We start from the raw sequence: 22,348 nt of genomic DNA, 5'->3' as shown, positions 1-22,348 counted from the left end.
GCCATCCCAGATAAATTACTAATCAAGACTACAAATGGAGATATTTTCACATTGATGCTCCCTATTCTCCAGTGTCTCTAGCTTGTGTTAAGTTGACATAATACTAGCTAGCACACCCAGTAATCCTGAAAGTCAATGACAATCCTTGTGTCACAGAATGGTTCATTGCAGATAAGCATTCTTCCTCTGACCACTGATTTATGAAAATCTCCCTGAGCCCCTTTGTGTTTACCTGAGACCTGACACAGATCTTCCAAATTCCACAGTTTACCTACTGATGATGTGCTGAACTTTTTGATCTCCACTGACCTGTTAGAATAAGAAGTTTGTGAGCCAAAATTATTCTTTCCTTCCCCTGCTCATGTGAACTTTGGGCTGCCTTTGATTTGACTCATGATATAGTATCAGAGTGTTACTTGAGGGAGTCTCATAGTGGGACATTCCCATCCACTACCAACAAACATATTCTTTTATTTATTGATTGATTGATTGATTTTGGTTTTTTGAGACAGGTAGCTTTGAACCCTGTGCTGGAATAAGCTTTTGTAGACCACACTGGTCTCTAATTCACAGAGATCCTTCTGTGGCTGCCTCCTGAGTGCTGGCATTAAAGGCATGTGCCACCACTGCCCACCTCATCTCATATTTTTATGCTAAGCTTTAAAACCAAACCCTTATGCCATCCCGAGGCCTGCACCAACCACAAGGCTACCACCCTCTCTGCACCATAACAGGTCTCTCTCTCTGGGACAGTACCCCTTTCTCACAGACAGACTGCTAACCAAGCCCGAGTTGGTTTTACATCAGAGTAGCTTATGTCATAATGAAATCACATACACTACAATTAAAGTCACTACACAGCTGAGCAGCCCTGTCACTTACACAGAAGGACATCAGCAGGTCTTCTGGTTTAGCACTGGCACTTGGGCATCAATTGACTGCTGTGTTACTAAGTAATCTGTACTTAGGCCTCCAATTTTGATTTGACAGTGCCAATCAATCTATTCCCATCACACTCAATTTCTCTATCTTCTCACCACTCCCCTCTCTCTACTTTCTCACTCCCTATTGACCTATTTCTCTCATTTAAAATCTCTTGTACTTATATGTGTGTGGGTTCATGTGTGTGAGTGTGCATGCTTTTGGAGGTCAGAGGCAACCTCAGATGTTAGTCCTCAACTTGCACCTTGCTTTGAGACTGTTTGATTGTTCACTACTCTACACCAGCACAGCTGGCACATGAGCTTCCAGGGATGTTCCTGCCACTGCCTCCTCGCATATGACCATAGGTGCACAAGGGTCATAGACATGCACTACTGACAGACTTTCAGGTTGGCCTGGCAGGTAAACCTTAGTGTATCATGTTGTACAGAAAGCTCTTTACCCACTAAGTGATCTCCCTGGTCCTCTTTTTCTTTTTGACACATGATTTTTTCTTTACCCCATGACAATCATGAATTTCTGTCACTCTTGCCTCAACCTCCTGAACATGGTGATTACATTTATGAGCTACTGTGACCCACCATTTAGCTTAATTATTTTAATAAATGGCAACTATCGGTGATATTTCATTTGTACTTTAATAAATAAAGTTTGTCTGATGATCAGTGAGTAAAACAGTCCCACTGGTCAACCTTACAGACAAGGTAATGGTGACACAAACCTTTAATCACAGTAGCCACACAAGTTTGCCATAGAAACTGGTGGTCATGGTGCATGCCTTTAATTCCAGCACTAGAGAGGCACATAAGATGGGAGGAGACAGCTCTCACACACAGTCTCATTCTGAGATTCCTGAAGGCAGGGTCGCCATTTCAGACTGAGGTAAAGGTAAGAACCAGTGGCCGGCTGTTTTGCTTTTCTGGCCTTCAGGTTGAACCTCAATATATGTATCTGGGCTTTTATTAATCATGCTACACAATTATACATAACCTACCCCAAATATATATATATATATATATATATATATATATATATATATATATATATATATATCCTAATTCTACTCCTTTTCTCTGTCTGAGTTGCAGTTCTACAAATGTTAGACAGCCAAGAGTTTCTATTTATTTTTCACCTCTATTTGCTAACCTCTAACAATCACCTTCTTTGCTACATTTTTCTACCTTACCTATGCAAATTAGCCTCACAGTTACACTTTATGTCAGGAATTACCTCTTAAATTACATTCTATAAAATGAATTTCTAGTTCCATTTCTCTGCTTATATATCAAAAGCTGAAACCATTACCCCCCACACATACATACACACTTCAACCAAAGCATAGTTCATTCTGTGTTGTCTATAAAGTCATTAAAACCACTCTTGATCATGTCAAAGAAGTTAATAAACCCTTAATTCCTCTTTCTATTGCATCTCTGCCCACCCAGGAAATGCTTCAATTCTATCGGCTCTTTTCTGCCAGTGTACTAAATAAGACTTTAGAAGCCATGAGAAAATTTTGTAATAACTCTTTACTTCTACTCCATTCTGTTAAAAAAAAAAATGAGAAGCCATTAAGCTAGAATGGGTCTGGTACTTTATATCCCCATGAGAACAAAGCAAAGACCAACATAAACAATAGTAATAAACCAGGAACTGTACCAATCAGAATCTGCCACCTAGTCTCTAACTAGGATCTTCTTTGTCCTGATTCCATAACCACTTCATAAAATGTCTTTCTTCCTGTAGACAGAATGCTAGCTGCTGGCACTATGGTGCCCCTCTAACATGTGAATCAGAGGATGTTTATACAAACTCATTAAAATTTATATGTGTAAGGTTTTGTTTTCTCTTATCTGGTCATTTTATTCAGAACACAGAATGACTTTTCTCAAATGCAAAGCTCTTCAATATTTCCCTGAGATTTTACAGTGTAAAGTCCTGTCTCCCTGTCTTACATCTAACATTTTATTACTGTGTTGTTGACATGCTCAAACATGTTCCATAACCTCTGAAAACACTAAACCACTTTCTGTCACTCCAATTTGTCAAACTCTTTCAACACCTCTGTGTCTGCAAATGCCTCCTACTGTCTCAGTTTCTCGGTACCAATGCCAACACTTCTATTTGTACAGAATTTTCTTGCATTTAAAAAATCTTAAGCACTTATGCTTTCTTTTTATCTTCCATCTTATTTTTAACTAGTATTGAACGGTTTTAATAACTTTCAATTTCATACTTTGTTCAATACTCATAATATTTTCCACTATTTTTCTTCCCTCTCTCCTAGCCTCTAATCTCCTCTTCTCTTTGTTTTTTCCATCTGGGACAAAGTCCTCCTCCGTAGCTGAGTCTGTTCTGTAACTCACTATATAGCCCAGTGTGGATTTTAATCCCTTGGCCTTCCCAGTACTAGCACTGTAAACATGAGCCACCATACCTTCCCAGTATTAGCACTGTAGGCATGAGCTACCATACCTTTCCAGTACAAGCATTGTTGGCATGAGCCACCACACCTAGCTTTTATACTCTTTATTTTATCTCTCGAATTTACATTAATTTCTCTGTAGAATTTAGATCTGTGTGTAGATGTTCTAGATCTCAACTCTATTGTGTATTTTTTCATTCCTCAATACTTCACAAAGCAAATGAACACTTCAGATTCCAAATGTCTTTAGATAATTACAAAATGCTAACAAGAATGTCATTGTTGAGTTATACAATAGCCAAAATCCTTCAATATCTAAACGAGTGAAGTCATCCTTTTTCCAAGGAAAAGCCATTCTCTCCATCCCCTTCCCCCCAAAAATGCTGCTTGTACAAAAGCTGCCGGGCTTGAATATCAAACAGATCCCTTACTAGCTCTTGGATCTGGGCTAAATAACCTGCCCATCCATTTCTGTGGTCTGGAAGATGGAGACAAAAATGGTGCTTTCTCGTGGAGCCATGACTGCTGTGGGATAATGCTCTTATACACTGAAAATATTTGTCACCTGTCTTGGTTTAATAAAGTGCTGATTGGTCAGTAGCTTGGTAGGAATTACAGGCTGTGCAACAAGACTAGGAGAATTCTGGGAAGAGGAAAGGCAGAGAGTCAGTCACCAGCCAGACACAGAGGAAGCAAGATGAGAATGCCTCACTGAAAAAAGGTACCAAACCATGTGACAAAACATACACAAGGTTTATGGATTGATTTAAGTTGTAAGAGCTAGTAAATAATAAGCCTGGGCTAATAGGCCAAACAATTTATAATTAATACAAGCCTGTGTGTGTGTGTGTGTGTGTGTGTGTGTGTGTGTGTGTTGGGGGGGAGGCTGATGGCTGTGGGACCCCAGGCAGGACAGAAACTTTCATCTACAAATGATGCCCAACATTCAGCAACTACATCCACATAAAATCTGAGAGAACTTTGGAAGGGCTTCTAGACACAAAAGAACAAGAGTCAAGCACAGCCTCTTGGTAGCATTTTCTCAGGTGAACTTTGTTTGCAAGAGGCAAGCAGAGGTACAGCTCCCTTAAGAGAGGCTTCTCTGCATTAGTGGGTAAACCTTGCAGCACTTTAAGAGGCTCTTCCACCAAACACTTAAATAGTGTTTTTGAGAAGTCAGCTGCATAGTTCTTGGTGGTGCATGGACCTTGAAACTCCACAGGGTTTTGACAATAAACACGGTTCCAACCAGTACCTCAAACATGAAGCTAGACTCTCAGAAAGCTAAGGAATAGGGTGGAGTCAGGCACCAAAGCTGCGGCTTTAATCCTAGCCATGCTGCTTAGAAGATTAAAGACATGTGTGATCAGAAAAGGATAGAGATAAACAGTAAAGACAGATTCAGATGAAAAAACAACTTCTAAATGTTTTACAATGTGTTTAAAAATATATGTAAGCTTGGGAGAGAAAATAAAAGAATAGGGAAATGCCTTTTTAAAAAAAGAAATAGAGTAGCTGGACGTGGTGGCACATGCCTTTAATCCCAGCACTTGGGAGGCAGAGGCAGGTGAGTTCAAGGTCAGCTTTGTCTACAGAGTGAGATCCAAGACAGCCAAAGATACACAGAGAAACCCTGTCTCAAAAATCAAAATTGAAAAAAAAAGAAATAGAATAAAAAATAAAGCCATTTAAAGATTAGAAAATACACAGGGAAGCTGGATACTGTATGTTATTGTGTTGTCCTTGAATTGTTTGGCTGATGAGGAAGTAGCAACTGCTGCTAAAAGACATTTGATTATAAATACTATTGGATTTATTCAGCCAATATATTTTGAAAATGTCTTGAATTCAAAATTTAAGTCAAAAGTTAGTTTGCTTTGTAGAAGAGGTTTTGCTTTTGTTCTCATAGGAAATGAGAGGCTGAAGATTCATTCTGGGTTAAGAAAAACAAGGTTCTATTAAGGAATAACCCCTGAAAAAACTCCAGTGGGAACAGATGGCCCAGATGATTCTACATTTCAGAGCACTGTTGCAGTTTCTTCTGATATCTGCATCCAGAACAGCTTCAAGGCTGCTGCCTGAGATGATTCAGCCTCACATAATACTCCAGGCAGGACATGACTATAATCCAAAATTTTCTTTGGGTCCCATAAGATTATCAGTATCCCCAAGCAGCAGGAAGTAACCTAGAAAACTATGCCCACATTCCCCCAAAATGGATTTTGCCTGTTTGTCTCTGTTTAGAGTATTCATCACTAGCTGTTACAGATCATGGTCAGGGAAAGAAAAAAAAAGACTAAACAAAGGAGATTAGATTCGGAGTTCTTATTTTGAAAAAAAAAGGGGGGGAGGAACGCTGTGGGATAAAGCTCTTGTACACAGTAAAGATTTTTCACTCTTATTAGTTTAATAAAGCACTGATTGGCCAGTAGCCAGGCAGGAAGTACAGGCAGGTAACCACACTAGAAGAATTCTGGGAAGAGGAAAAGCAGAGACACAATCAAAGCCAGACACAGAGGAAGTAAGATGAGAATGTTATATTGAGAAAAGGTACTAAGCCATGTGATTAAATATAGATAAGAATTGTAGATTAATTTAAATTATGAGAGCTAGTTAATAATAAGCCTAAGCTAAGATGCCAAACAATTTATAATTAATACAAGCCTCTGTGTGTTTATTTGGGACTGAATGGCTGTGGGACCAGGCAGTAAAGAAAATTCCATCTACATGTGACCATCCAAATAAGATATCTCCCCAAAATTTTGTAGCATTAAATAAAAGACATTGATTCAATCTTTTTGAGACCACTAAATATATAATAATCTTTATCACAAAGTTAACAGAGAGTCATTGAGTAAGCAGCTTGCTCAATATAATGTAAGCTCTGAAATTAATACATTAGCAAAAAAGATGATTGATACTAATCAGTCTAATGAACAGGATTATGATAAAATCTGGGGCAAAGCACATATACCTTTAAGCATAAATATCAATAATCAATAAGATAAATGATATAATAATAATGAAATGTTTATCCTAACAGCACGCAGATTGGTAGAGATTATAGTGTTAATGCTGGCAAAGCCCATAGAGAGGCATTAAAGAGAAAATAATAAGACTTTGTCGCATGACTTTGGTGGAATCTACTTAATATTTTGATAATAAGAAAAGCTTCAGAAACTAATTCCAAAAGTACATGCTAGTCTGATTGCATAAAATTCTAAGATGGAATCATTTCAATCAATTTCTTATGCTTTGTAGCTTCTGTGTTATAAAGATATTTAATTCTATGTGTATCAGGTTTGTAAGGCTTGCCACTTCTTTTTCTGTCTGTGACAGTTTTCATTAGAATCCCCTAACATAGATCACTATTTCTTGGGATATTTGAACACTATAAAACATACTAATATAAGCATAAGTGTTTGTTTCTAATAAATTAAAGCCAATATATCATATCTATTTTGCCTTTTTATTCCTCTGAAAGGCATATTCTCTTTTGAATAGTATGTTCACCATATAAAATGGTGAGAATGTGTGAATTCTTCACATTTACAAGAGAGAATTTTGTAGAATTATAAATTAGTATTTCTAAAACTCTCTTGGTTAACACATGGATACCGGAGGGCATCTGTACTGTAGAACTGTAGAACTAGGGCACAGAACAAAACTGTCACAGAATATACAGAAAGTACAGAATGAAGGGAATGTGGACTATGGTAGGCAGTAAGAATTTTGTTTTCTAATGAGATACTTCTGCACAGAGAGCTTCAACAGCATTTCCAGATAAGTAGCTTGTTACAGAGTTATCTTTACTGATGTCATCACATGGTAAGGATATATTGGCATGTGAACCATTTCCATTTGAATGTTTGCTATGGCTGGGATTGGGTTTGTCCCTCAAGAGTCTATGTAGTGAAGGTTTTACACCTAATGTGACGTTTGGAAGTGAAGGTTTTAAGAGCTGGTTCACAGTAGGGGTCTTCTAAGCATTGAACTGTCCACAGTAGGGGTCTTCTAATCATTGAACTGCCCACAGTAGGGGTTTTCTAATCATTGAACTGTCCACAGTAGGGGTCTTCTAATCATTGAACTGCCCATAGTTGGGGGTCTTCAAATCACTGCACTGCCCATAGTAGGGGTCTTCTGACCACTGCATGGCCCACAAAATGGGTCTTCAAACCACTGCACTGCCCACAGAAGGGGTCTTTAAATCATTGAACTGCTCATAGTAGGGGTCTTCTAATCATTGAACTGCCCACAGTAGGGGTCTTCTAAGCATTGAACTGCCCACAGAAGGGGTCTTCAAATCACTGCACTGCCCACAAAATGGGTCTTCAAACCACTGCATTGCCCATAGTAGGGATCTTCAAATCACAGCACTGCCCACAGAAAGGACAGGATAGCTTTGAGCAGATCACTGTGAAGCTTGAGCCTGCCCTCATCCAAGGTTCTCAGCTTTTCATTTTCAGTGTAACCTTCCCTTCCACGTGTACTCCCCCACTCACTAAGAGGTTGATAACAGAGTTCCCTTAGCTCCAGAGTGAGTTAAATAGCCCCATTATTTCATGAGTAGCCTGTTTCAGGTGTTTTGCTATAATGGTAAAAATCTAATGCAGGGTACCTGTGGAGAAACTACTCAAAACATTCATGAAGAATTTATGCTTGCAAGACTTAATCCTTTATTTCTCTGAGATAAATTCTGAGACAAGCAACTAGTGAATCACATGCCCATTTCATGATTAGTTTAAAAGAAACTAGCAAAATCCTTTGTGGAGTATTCTCTGTATACTTATCAGAATTTGGAAATGGTATTTCCTATTATTTTTAATTTTAATTATAACTTGTACTTAACCAAAAACAAAACAAACAAAAAAATCTGCTAGTTAACTGGTCATCCTAATGGATGACGATTTTGGTCCTTGTTTAGTAGTTGTGCTTTTGCTGTTCAGCTTTAAATGTTGCATTTGCTCCATAGATACTAGGCCTGAATCAAACATTTCTTTCAGTGAGGCGAAGTATTTATCTGTTCATGCCCCTCGTTTAGTTGTTGAACTTCTAACCTCCAGTACTTAAAAATGTAAAGAAACAACTGAATAAATTCTATGACTTGAAGCAATCCTCAAAACATATGTTAATGGCACTGGAATATTGGACCACTGAGAGGGATTATTTCAAGAAGTCTCTGCCTTCTTTAATAGCTTTAAACTTTCATCTGTTATGGAATAAATGAATTAATGGTATATCAGTGGGATGGCTTTGCTACCAAACCGAGCTCTCTAGGACATGTTTACTCTCTTGTGATGACATCTTCTTTAGCACTAGGAGGGCATCACCACACTAACTTAAACTTAACCAAACCTGCAAGCTATACTCCTTTGACATGGTTTTCCTGAGACTTACAGCAGTTTATAACCTTGGGAAGCTTGCTCACCAGAATCACAGTGATAGGAGGTGGTAAAACATTTAGAAGGTGTGGCCTCATGGTGGTGATCAGGTGACTCCTGTGATTAGCCTCAGAAGGAATTCTTGTGGAACACTCCTTAGTTCCTATGTTATTAAAGAAGCAAACCTGCCCCCTGAATCTCCATGCCTTCTGTCTCACTGGAATTCCTATGCTTTCTTCTCCTATAGTAGCTCATCTGGCCTCATTGCAGCTGAACCAAGGGCAGCACCTGCTTTTTAAACATACACTGTTTTAAGCTGATTGCTAATAGAAAAGTGGGGAATGGGGTCATTGCAACATCTCATATGGAATATGAAAAGGTATTGGAGAAAGGAACTAGACCACCATCTTCATACATGGGCCAAGAATTCATCTGGAGTGTAACTATGTCTGAGGGCTTTATGGAATACATAGATTAAGAGAAAGAAGCTAGGGCATCTGTCTAAAGAATAATGCAAGCAAAGATACATTCACACTCTTGCTGCAAGAAGGGAAAATGACTTCAAGATAGTATTTCATCAAAAGGAAGACAAAATAGAAAAATAGGAAAATCTGTATCTCATCCTGTATTTGAGAAAAGAAATCAGAAAGTTGCAGAATAAATCAAAATCTGATCAAGAAATCAACTCTTAATCCTGACAAAAGGATTGAGAGGTTATTAAATCAGTCCCTCCCATCCTAAGTCCAGAGCTCTAGAAGGCAGAATAGTTTTGTGACTCCCTGAAATGCCTCACTGCTCAGAGTACCATAAGACTCTTCTCAAATTCCAATACAGAGATCCAGGTTACAGAAACTATGGCTCAGGTAGATATGACTCCATCTTCTTCACTGGGCATAAGCTCTATGCCTAGGAAATTGTTGTGAAACAATCTTTTTGTACACTGTGAAGATCTGACTGGTTTACCAAGGTACCTTATGGTTTAATAAAGTGCTGACTGGTCAATAGCTCTGCAGGAAGAGGCCAGGTGAAACTTCCAGGTAGAGAAAGAAACTAGAGGACACAGAGAAGAAACAGAAGGTGCAATATAGAAGAGATATAAAAATCCATGATGCAAAATGTGGATTAATATAAATGGGCTAATTTAAGTTATAAGAGCTAGTGGGACAAGTCTAAGCTATATGTGGGGCTTTCATAATTAATAATAAGTCTCCATGTGAATTTTGGTGAGCGGCACCCCAACAAAAAGTCTGACTACATATGGCACCCAACATGGGGCTCAAATATACAAACACAGAGTCTTAGAAAGCTAAGAAAAGTTCTGGGCAAGGAGCCAGATGTGGTAGTTTAGTCCTGCTGCCTCTCAGGCAGGCCAGTCCTCAGTAAACAGAGGTGTGGGTATCAGCAGCTTCCTGCAGGTTGTAGCCAGCAGCCAGCACCACATTTGCTAAGCTGGGCCATTAAACAGCTGACATGGCAATTTAAGATTTGTCTCACATGGTCAGAGAATGCTGCAGTTGCTCAGTAAAGACAGATTCAAACAGAAAAAAAAAACTCTGAACAGGTGGTAGTGTGTTTAAAAATATATATATAGGCTTAAAAAATGAAAAGAAAATGCATATAGACAGTCATAGAAAATCTGTTTATAAATAATAAAATAAAGCCTTTAAACAGCAAATAAAATTATATAAAAAGAATAAACCACATAAAGATGGAAAATACGCAGAGAGTCTGCATCCTTTATGAATTTATGTTAACTTTGAATTGTTTTCATGCTGATGAGTGAACAACAGGTGCCGAAAGACAACAGACTTTTCCTTCAAGGTTAAATACTTTAACAAAAGAAAACAAGTTTAGAATTCACTTTAGGTGACAATCAAAGGCAAGTAAGAACTACCTATTTTATTAAGTTAAGGGCAAAACTTTGAACTATTACAGGATTATTTCTACTGTAAAAAGCATACACTCCTTACTCTCCACACTCATGCTCTCCTTCTTTACAAAATGGTAACCCTTGAGAGTGTATGGATAATGTTCATTGTTTCTAATTTTCATATTACTTTTTATTCATTATATAAGAGCAATGTTATATTTCAAAATACATATTTCAAACAATACTCAACAAATGTCTCCATAAACTCACATGCATTCCTTCTTAAGTGTATTCTGCTAAGTCTTTCCACGATCAGTTAGTGACTAAAGAACCCTGTCTACAGCAGCACTGTCCACTCAGAAGGCCAAGTCTATGCCACTGTGCAGCAAATCTCCCAGTTCATCCACAGTGCTTCTGAGCCTGGAGCTCAGGGCTGGCTCCATGTGTACAGTCTTCTGCATAGACTTTCTCCAAAACAGTCTGTAGCTACTATTGAGTTTGTTCTTTGACCATTTCATACATTCTGATTATTATTACACCCATCTTCCTCCATCCTCTATTAGCCCCCTCTTTCCAATAAGACCTACACATATTCAGAACTTTGTGCTGTTTGCTTTGTTTTTCATTGCATTGCATACAACAGAGTCATCTGTGTGATCATGAGGTTAGAACTCTTCCCTGGAGTCTTGTGGCCCCTTAGTGCAGAAGTGAAGACAAGGATTTCCCTTCCCTGAACTCTAGCAGTAACCACTGATTCAGAAGCAAGGGGAGGCCCTAGGAATCTCTCCCTAATATATTATTGACTCCAAAATGCTTTTTCAACTACTCACATTTCTGAAATTTTTAATCCTTTTACTGTTCAGTCAAAATGTTTTCATCCCTGTGTCCTATTTACTGCAAATAAAGCTTTCCCTATGCTCTGTGTAGGTGTCTGGGGACACAATCTAGATCGGCTGTAGTGGCGGCCACACTGCCCACTGTCCTTTTACTCCTGGCACTTGCAGGCTGTGAGATTCTCAGTCTGGAACGGTTCTTTCACACCTCCTGCCTTTCAAAACACTACTTCTTCTTGGGCCCATTAAAACTTTTTACATTTTCTTTTTAAAACTTATTTTTCTTTTACCAACACGATGGTAATTGCTGTGTCTTTGCTTTTCTTCTCACCTCCCAAGATCAATTGCCTTTTATCCTCACTGGTTCCAGTGCTTCCTACATACAAAGTGAGAATATGCTTCAAGGGCTTCTCATTAGCTCAGTCTTTATTGATCCCTCCATGGTCCCGAGCATGTTTGGCCTCAACTATGACTTCAAGCAGATAACTTGGTTCACAGCACAAGCCCAGAACATTCCCTCTGAATTTTAGCTCTTCATTTCCAGGCATATTTGATCTTTTCCCCATCAAAACACAAAACAAAAGCAAAACGGAACCGGATCAATTTCATATTTCTACTGCAAGTTTACACGTAGGCATTTTCGTTGATGCCAGTCACTAAGGCTCATTCTATGTGTTAAGCATAGACCATTAAATATTGTCACTCTTCTTGTGATAGGACGTGGGTTGAAGGACCCTGAAAAGGAGACAGACTCGAATTCACAGCTTTGTGCTGCCCTATCTGGCAATGCCTTGGCTTTTAAAGCTCACAGTGCTCATCTTCTGTGCAAAGGAACAGCCCTCCCATGTCAAAGGGGATGCTTTTCAGCAAGGCCTTCTTATTCATTCACGCTGAGGAGCCTAACTTTCCACACCTTTCATTTTGCTAGTTCCTTTTTTTTCCCTTCTCTCCCTTCCCCCTGCTTTTGTACTCTCCAGCAAATACCTTTCTTTAAAAAAATCATTTTAATACTTTTATTCAAAAAATACTTTTTAATAAATTTTCTTTAATGAACTTTGGCAGGGCTATCCATGTATAGAGCACACAGCATGAGAGAATGGCTGTATTTGCAGCCAGGCTAACGGTGGTGGCTCATGTACTAAGAAGGCAAGGCTCCCCACTCTGATCCTTGGTTACCCTTCTGTCTCCCTCCCGAGACTTTTCAGTACTTCCTTAAAGGAACCTTCATCTTTGAAGACATGACACACACTGCCACCACTGGGCAGAACCTAACTGATTCCCAGCCTCAAGAGTGCAGGTTAAGACACGGGCCTCAAAACCTATCTCATTTTTATTATTTTTTTAATTATTACAAAATAATTACCATACCCCAAATGTATTCAACTAATATTGTGAGACCTTGTTCTTCCTCATAATATGTAAGGGCTATAGGCAGTTACAGCACAGCCTTGCAGCTCTGTGCTCAGCTCCTCGGGGTAGGGGCACACATGCCCTCTCAGCTCAGCTCCTCAGGGTAGGGGCACACATGCCCTCTCAGCTCAGCTCCTCAGGGTAGGGGCACACATGCCCTCCCAGCTCAGCTCCTCGGGGTAGGGGCACACATGCCCTCCCAGCTCCATCACTCTTCACACACATTCCTTATTCCGCCTCAGATTCCATCTAGAAGTGTAGCCATGTAACACACATGCTTTTGGTCAGTGACAGACCACATGTGCAGTGATAGTCTTACGAGGACGCATCACCTTGTGGTGTCACAACTGTCTTCATCTGTTTGACAGTGCTGGAATCACCTAGTCATCCCTGAGAATGCAGTCTACTGCTGTGTCTGTCACATCTGAAAACACTTCCCTGCAAATCCATGCAGACTCTGTCCTTTGTTTAATTAATTTTTTCAAAGAGCTGCAGAGTTAAGCCTTCCTCCCAATTTTATCCACTCTAAAATTCAAGGGCTATGAAGAATGGCTACCTTTTTAAGTCTATACAACAATGTGTAACCTCAGGGCTTTGAGTTTTCAGTAGTGAATATTTCATAAAAGATACAAAACAATACTGTTAAACAGACTATATATTTAAGTATAGTATTTAGAGCTAAATTTTATACCTGTGACTGATCATAAAGGAAACATTCATTGAGTGAATTACCTTTATCAATGCTGGGCAAAGGTTAAAGAATAGCCTGTGGTTGAATGTTTTAAATCTCTCCGGAAGATGCCAGTTTTGAATGATTTCTTCATCAGATATAACATGGTGGTCCAGGGCTTTGAGAGGCCAGATACTATTGACAAGAACATGTCTGTAGCCTTTCTTAAGACTCACCGGGCAATCAAACATGGTCAGTCCTATAAGACTTGCACACGCGGCTAACACACAGATGTTCTTCAGCTTGGCAAAACCATTGTCATGAAGATAGAGGAGTTTTAGGTTCTTGAGTCCACCCCAAAAATTTCGATCTGGAAGAGTCTTTATCTGAAATAATATTTAAAATATGTATGATTCATAAAGTCTGCAAAAAAATGGTGAAACATTTAATATCATCTAAAATTCAATATTTTGCAAATGTCAATTGCCTAATAAAACTAACATTTCCAATTATCCAAATGATGACTGCAAAGACATGACACACCAGGAATTTGAAATAAGTTGGAATCAATAGCATAATAGATGTATAGCCATACTCACAGGTATGTAGAGATATGGATCTTTCTGTGAAAAGTACTGAGGACAATTCCAGTTAAAGTTACTCACATCAGAATTGCGGACTCGTCTGCAGTGTACAATGAAGATGTAATCATATGGTGCTGAAGGGGTGGCTCTGTGCTGAGAGCACCGCTGCTCTTCCAGCAGAACCAGAACCACTCTCAATGACAACGCCCAACTACCCATAATTCCAGGGCATCCACCACGCTCTTCTGGCTTCCATGGGCACCCCCATTCACACAGAGAAACATACACAAACATACATGAAAATAAAAAAAAATAAACCTTTAAAGCAAAATGATGTAAAAGGAAGTGACACAGCCTAGGAAGACGGCTCAGTAACTGAGAGTGTCATCACACTTCCAATGACTCACATTCAGTTCCCAGGACCCCTGCAACTTCAGGTACAGAAACCTGAACGCCCTCTTCTGGCCTTTGTGTGAAGCCACATACATTTGAAATAAATACAGAGAGAATCTATACATATATAATTGAAAAATACAAAAAGCAAAACATATCGTACATTTTTATATATCATTTAATTTTTTATTACGTGTTATATTTTATGTATTTGAGTCTTATTTGTATATAATTTTAAGTTTTTCATTATATTTTCAATGGCTGGGAAGAGTGTTATAGATTAACAGGGCAAGTTCACTGACATATGAAAGCAGTTAGTGCTTACCTGGTTGCCATGGAGATCAAGTTTAATGAGCTTCACGCAGCTCTGCAGGGGCTGGATGTCAGTGATGAAGTTGTTCGAGAATATGCAGACTCTCAGAGAGATGCAGGACTGCAGATTCTCCATGGACTTCAGGTGGAGGCCATTGTACTTTACAAATACAAAGTCCTTCTGATCTTCTATTATATTCTCATTGTAGTGACTCCACTCTTCATGGCTGGTGAGCTCTTTTGTGATTGTCCCATGAAACATCTACAAAGAGGAGATAAACATTTAAGAATGACACTGAGAGGTTAAAGAATTGGCTCAGCAATTCAAACCACTTGCTCCTCTTCCAGAAGACCTGAGTTTGATTCCCATCACCAACATGGCAGCTCAAACTGCCTGTAATTCCAGCCCCTGGAATCTGATACTCACTTGGTGACCACCAAGGATATCCACATGCAAATGCCATATGCACATATACAAAACACAGACACAGAGTTACACATAAATTTTAAAGACATAAATATTTACAAAGAATTACTTTCAAGTTTTAAATATTTACCTGAAAAGAAAACACAATATTATCTATCATGATAATAAAATAGTAGAATTAAAATAAAAATATTTAAATCCTATAGCATCTTCTATTCCACAATATCTTAAATATCTAATGTTGAAAAATTACCACTGTCCTCACCAATAAACTGGTGAAAGGAAATAAAACTTCACTTTCCACATAAGTGAGAACATACAATTTACAACATCATTTCTATGGAAGATATCAAACAAAAACAGATAAAACTCCACATAAGGGTAGCATACATCATTGTCCTTGTTTAAAGCCAATGATTGATAAATAGTACTCTAAAGTATTAGTAAGTTGATAAAAGACCACTCTATGTGGAAGAGTCTAGGAAGCACAGCCATAGGAAGTGCCACACAGACTGACAATTCCTAAAATGTAGCCGTCACAGTGCATGTCCTGTGTGTCCTCAATGCTCTGTCTATCAGAAAAACAGGATTGAATCTTATAAAAACATTTGACTATAAAACTTTATTAGTACTTTATTATATAACCTTTTATGTCACCTTCCATATCCATGAACTTGCCCTCACTGTGGGGTAATTTCACATTTCATGGAAGGCAGTTAGACATCACAGAAAGATCTATAAGCATAAATGACATACTTGGTGGCTTTTTTCAAGATAAACTATCCTTCCTATTAGAACCAGTTTCTGCCAATAGCAGATAAATTATTCTACATGATCCAGATAAAAATAAATGCAAAATTTATATGAAGTTGCTATCGAGACAAAAAATACTTTAATATCATAACCTAACACTATAATTCTCAAACTCTAGAGTCACCTACATAATTTAATATCCTGACCTAACACTAAAATCCTCAAACTCTAAAGTCACCAACATAATTTATAAATAGGTGATTCAAGAAATCCTAATCTAATTCATCAGGGTCCCAGAGCTAAAGGTTTAGGGTCTTTTAATCAGACAATTCATGGACATTTTGACAGATTAGCCCACATTACAATGAATCACCCTTGCAAATTTAAAGCCACAATCCTGGCATGAGTAGATGTATTCACTATAATGCAGTAGGTTCTGTAGACCCTAAAATGCAGGCTTTATCTACATTGGGCCTCATTTGTTTGTTTTAATTATACAACTATAGAAGCTTCTCCCTTAGTTTTTCTTCCAAAGATCCACTTTTTTTCATTTTAGTGTAAAGTTCGGCTAAGTTCAGATGACAAGGGTTTATGAGCAACATGAACATGACAAACCAGCATAACATATCTCAAAGCAGAAAATTAGATACTTTCACTTGGAACCAATAACTGTTCCACAAAGAATTGTAGAGTGAGAGTCATATAATAAGTGTGCTATTTTTATTATGATCATCATGTGTTTTTTAATTTTTAAATATTTTCATACAGTATTCTTTCATCATATTCTTTCCCCTTTCCTAACTCCTCCAAAACCCCCCTCCTCAACTTCATCTTCTCTCTAAAACACACACACACACATACAAGCGCACACACACACACACACACACACACACAGAGGCACATATAAAAAGAAAGAAAAGCACATGTACATACACAAAACAAACAGAAAAAATGACATCTTTTTTGTGTGGTCAACTATTCCTACAAGTGTTTAATTGGGCTTATGTCTTCAGTGATAGTCTGTATGACAGTGGATTCTGATGGTAGAATGGATGACTGAGAGCTTCCATCTTGATCTGCAGTGGGAGGCAGATAAGGCACACTGAGAAATGATGTGTGAAAACCCACTCCAGAAGACTGACATCCTCCAACAAGGTCACATCTCCTAAGATTTTCAAATGTTCCGCTATCTTGGGACCAATTATTCAAATCTATGAGCCTATAGGAACCATTATCATTCAAACTACCACAGTGCTGGAAGGCACTATACATGCCACCCGAGGAGCAAATCACACCCAGCTATGAACCCCGTGAGCTGCAACTGTGGCCTTCCTACTGGCTCAGCAGTGTCTCAAATCATATGGTAGTAACCAACTACTTTAAAATTTTTACTTAAGGCCCCCTCTATTAGGTAGAACCCATGCCTGACACTGTTAAGAAAGCAAAGAACAAGAGACTATGTAGGCCCTGGGCCCTAGAGGAAAAGCTACTTCTACTATTCTGATAAATAAACACAGCAGGAAAAGGACTCATGAGCCGGGCGGTGGTAGAACACACCTTTAATCCCAGTACTCAGGAAGCAGAGGCAGATGGATCTCTGTGAGTTAGAGGACAGCCTGGTCTACAAGAGCTAGTTCCAGGAAAGGCTCCAAAGCTACAGAGAAACCCTGTCTCAAAAAATAAATAAATAAATAATATAAATAAATAAATAAAAGAGAAAAAGGAAACAACTCTTAATGGCATATTGCTATCCTCACAAATCAGTGTCTCACTCAACCCTCATCAGAGAAGCTTCCTCTTGCAGTAGACAGTACCTAATAACATGGTTAGATAACTGCAGGTGTAAGAGACTTTCGAATACTCTGTCCTAAATAGAATGTCTGTGTTACACCCCTCTGGCAACCGATATTTTTTTCTGCTTTAGGCCAACAGAAACATTGAGAAGTAAAGCCTCCCCACCATGACTCGTCACATCAAGTGCTCCATTCTTGGCATCATGAAATAGTGTGGATTTGTTTTAGTGAAGAATCAGGATTTGCAGGTTACAACTAAAGTACTTATCTTACAACAGGGTCCACACTTGTCAATAACTATGCAATAGCATGTAGTTATTAGTGTATCATATGGGTATTACTGTACTGATATCTAAAGTGTCCTTAACCTTTCATCCACCTGCTGTCAAGCTCCCAACAACCTAGATTTTTAAACTGTTTCCATACTTTTATATCTGTCATAATTTTATGTGTATAAAAATATACCAAAACTGTATATATGACATAAATTTGTCATTATAAGAAGTTAAGGATATATAAAATACATCCATTTAGATTTCCCCCTTTAACTTAATAGTGTGCATTCTTAAGCACTCTTGATATTTTTTTTATTATCCCTGTGAGAATTTTCTATTTTGATCCCATTAAACCCCTCCCCCAGTACCTCCCTGATCCACGACCCCTTCCCTACCAACCCAACTTTGTACCTGTTTTATTTTCACCCATCACAGGCGGTGCTGCTCATATATACTTGTATTTGTGTAGCCTTCCACTAGCATGCGGTCAACCCACAAGAGGGTGCACACTTAGAGAAAAGTGTTTCCCAGAAATACCAATTACCAATAGATAGCTCTTTAGCTAGAGCAGGGACCCTCCCCCACTTCCCTTTCCAGTGCTGGAATTGTAGCTGGGTGTCCTTGACAGATCTTGGGCATTATTTCACAACTGCTGAGTGTTCGTATGTTCTTATGCTGGGAGCAACTACCCTGCTGTGTTCATAAAACACTGTTTCATTACAATGGTCCACAGCCATGACTCTCACCCTGATGTCACCTCATCTTCACAATGACCCCTAAGCTTTTGGAGGGGGTTTGAGATGGGTGTCATTTAAAGCTGAGTACTGTTCTGTATCTTCTTCTTTGCACCTAACCAGCTGTGGGTTTCTGTTAATTGCCATCTACTGCACAAAGAAGTTTCCCTGAAGAGGGATGAGAGATGCCCTAACATATGGTATAATGATGTTATGAGTCACTAATATTTTCCATTTAGCAGAGTAATAGTGGTAGGCTTTCCAGTGATACTCATTTTTGGCTGTGAACGTGGCTCAGTAGGCAAATACCTGCCTACTATTCCCAGAGACCTCTTTTGATGGCCAGCATATAATATAACTCACTTTTAAAGTATACAAAAACATTACATTCATAGATATGGTGTATTTTATCAATCCAATCACCTATTAAAGAGATTTTAGCTGACTTAAAGCTTGGGAGATTACAAATGAAGTCGATACAAGCATCCACAGGTTTTCATGTACACATTACATTTCAATTCGTTTGGATAAATATCAAGGAGTTTACTTTCTGGATCATATAGTATGGTTTATGTGATGAACTGGCTCTGTCTTTGGAATCAGCTGTATCCATCAGCAACAAGCTGAGAAATTATTCCTTCACATTCTTACTAGTATTTGGTGTATCAGTATCAAAGCCAGTCTGATGGCTACACAGCGGTATCTCACTTTTAGAGTTTGCAATTCCTACAGATAGATGATGCTGAACATCTTTCTCTGTGCTTGTCTACCACCTGAGTGTGTCCTTTGATGAGGAATTTTCAGCTCCTCTGTCCAGTTTTTGTTGGCTGTTATCTTCCTGTTGAGTGAGTTCCTTGTATTGTTTTGATGTCAATCTTTCATCACTTATGTGTTTTACAATGTTTGCTCCAAGACAGTCACTAGACTGACCATTTTCTTAATTTTCTTTCTTTCAACCTATAAAATCATAACTTCTAAAGATGCTTTATCCAAACATCATCCATCCACATACAGCATCAAGGATCTATCTCTCTATTCAAAGTGACTTTATGCTACTCTGTATTAGTAAACAAATAATGCATATATAGACTGTGTAATTTATATATTCCTATCACTGTATATAAAGCTTTTATTTCAAGTTATTTACCATACTGATTATTCCATCTTTTATTTCAAAATGAATTTCAGACAACGTCATATAGTTTTTAAAACAGATTTATCTCTCCTTTTTTCTTGAAGTTCATTGTGTGTGGAGCGGGGGGGGGGTGGTCATCGACTGAACATGGTTGACATATCAAAGCCACAGCCTTAAAGAAAACTGGCTGACCCTCTTCCCGCAGCTATGAATTATCCATAGCTCTTCTGCTAGGGGTGGGACTTGTACAGGTTTTAACAACCGAGCTGGAAAATGCACCTACTGGTGCAACAGAGAAAAGAATTTCACAGGGGAAATCAACAACTTTCTGATTTGAATTTCAAGATTTAAGTCACCTTCCTAGATGGAGCTCATACCAGACACCAAGAACCTGTGGTCAGACAGGTCACGGGGCTCTACTGGAGAAGCTACTACAGTCTTCTATTGATAATCTACATTTCCCCATTTCCTCCCAAGGCTCAGGGATCACCGTGGAAGGGAAGTAGAAAAAGGTGAGAGCCGGATGCAACAAGGCAGCTGCACTCACGAACTCACAGCAGCTGTGCCAGCTTGTGCAAGCTCTGCTGGAGCTCAGGACAGAGTGAAGTCCAGCATGGAGAGGGGAGGTGGGCATGATGCCCATATGATATTTTTAATTTGGTTACTGTAGTGGTTTGAAAGAAAATGCCCCCATATGCTCATAAGCAGTGGCACTGTTAGGAGGTGTGGCCTTCTTGGAGTAAGTGTGTTACTGGGGGTAGGATTAAGGTCTCAGATGTTCTAGCCATGCTCAGTGAGGCATCTCTTCCTGCTGCCTGTGGATCAAAATTTTGAACACAGCTCCTTCTCCAGAACCATGTCTCCCTGTGTGCCACCATGCTTCCTGCCATGATAATGAACTAAACCTCTGAACTGTAAGTCAGTCCCAATTAAATGTTTCCTTCATAAGCGTTGCCATGGTCACGGTGTCTCTAGAGCAATTGCTACACGAACTATTAAGACTATTTGTTTTCAGCTTATAATGTGTGGTACTGTAGTATGTAGGACCTTTTGACCTTTAATATTCTGTTTGGCTCTCAATAGAGTTCCACAGTTTAAAAAAAAAGAAAAGAAAAGACTCCATCAGTATTCTGAGAACTCACAAAAATTTTTAGCCAGACCTGTCTTGATCTCCAGAACTACACACATAATGCACACAGACACACGAGCAATTTCTACTATATAAGCATACATGTTTGGTTACATATCCAGTATTAAATTAAAGGAACCCTCTTACCACTCCACTATGCTTCCCCATACATAGCTTTCCTCATCTCATTAATCCTCCATCAGGGGACAGATGTCGGTTTTGCCTTTGGAATGCTTCTAGCATCTAGGCAATTTCTCACCATTCTCCATTATAATCTTTTAAATTTCCACTAAATCTTTCCTGTTGGCACTTCGGTAGCCTCCAAATAAGGCTATCTGCTTGTATTCTCGCCCCACGCACCGATACCTTTCACTGTGACCCCTTTACTCTGATTCACTCAAGAGTCAGAATCACACATTTGACTTCTATTGCTGTTACTCTCAGACCCTTTAGCTTTCTATAGTTTCTAAATTTCCTTCAAAAAGAATGTACTGTGAAGCAGTCATCTTTCCCCACAAATGTCCCTACTTCAAATACAGAATTAAAGGCTAAGGTCAAGGCATTAAATAAAAGAAAAAAAAAAAAAACTAAGCTTACTTAGAAAATTAGTTAAGTTCATAGGAAATTGCTTTGCAGAATTCTGGGCAAGACTTTAATGAAGGGAAACTTCTCAAGCCAAATAGCAGAGGATGATACAATTTCTGGGTTTGATACTGAAAAGCCGTCCTTAAATGTTGTTACTACATGCTATGTATCAGAATGGGGAGATTAGCCTGTAGAACTCGTTATAAACTAGGCATTCGACAAGAGAAATACATGTTATCGTCCAAGGAAAGCGTGTTCAACAAGGCTGACTCCCCAATATCGGGACCCACTGAGTGTCCTCATCTATGCCTTCCACAGACTTAGAAGCGAGTGAAGACAACTGAGCGCCTGATGCTGACAGAAGGCGCGGGTTCAAGAGGACTGCCTGAGAGAGAGGTGGGCGGACGCGGGGCGCGGGCGAGCCCGAGGTTCTGTGACCCGGCCTCCCGGAATGGCAGCTCTGTGCAAGCAGGTCACCTCGGCATCTGAGGGATGGTTCCACTGTCCTCGGCGGCCCGGTGGCGGGCCGCGGGCTGTCAGACGTGGAGAGGCGGGAACCGACGGAGCAGGGCCCGGGCAGCCCGGCGCAGCTAGGTGCCCACCGGCACCACCGGCGTTGCCCGGGCAACGCCGATCGCGCACGCTCAGGCCATCCTAGCTCTCTCCAGTCTGCCAGGGGTTCCAGGGGCGCGGT

At 39.3% G+C, this 22,348-nt stretch overlaps 1 protein-coding gene across 2 annotated transcripts in view; it reads right to left on the bottom strand.

The window, feature by feature from the left end:
• Lrriq3 (leucine rich repeats and IQ motif containing 3) overlaps positions 1 to 22,326 on the bottom strand; it is a 91,798-nt gene extending 69,472 nt beyond the window's left edge. The window contains exons 1-3 of one of the 2 annotated variants that reach the window (XM_057793724.1): positions 22,132 to 22,326; positions 14,837 to 15,085; positions 13,597 to 13,920 (exon numbers count right to left, since the gene is read on the bottom strand). In XM_057793724.1, coding sequence (XP_057649707.1) covers positions 13,597 to 13,920; positions 14,837 to 15,085 — 573 coding nt within the window. In that variant the 5' untranslated portion in view covers positions 22,132 to 22,326. The remainder of the gene's footprint in view (positions 1 to 13,596; positions 13,921 to 14,836; positions 15,086 to 22,131) is intronic. The other variant, XM_057793725.1, reaches the window with a different exon arrangement.
• Positions 22,327 to 22,348: the final 22 nt, after the last annotated feature.

Source organism: Chionomys nivalis, chromosome 18 (assembly GCF_950005125.1).
Source record: "Chionomys nivalis chromosome 18, mChiNiv1.1, whole genome shotgun sequence".
Classification (NCBI taxonomy): Eukaryota; Metazoa; Chordata; class Mammalia; order Rodentia; family Cricetidae; genus Chionomys; species Chionomys nivalis.
This window is presented reverse-complemented; position numbering and strand designations above follow the sequence as displayed.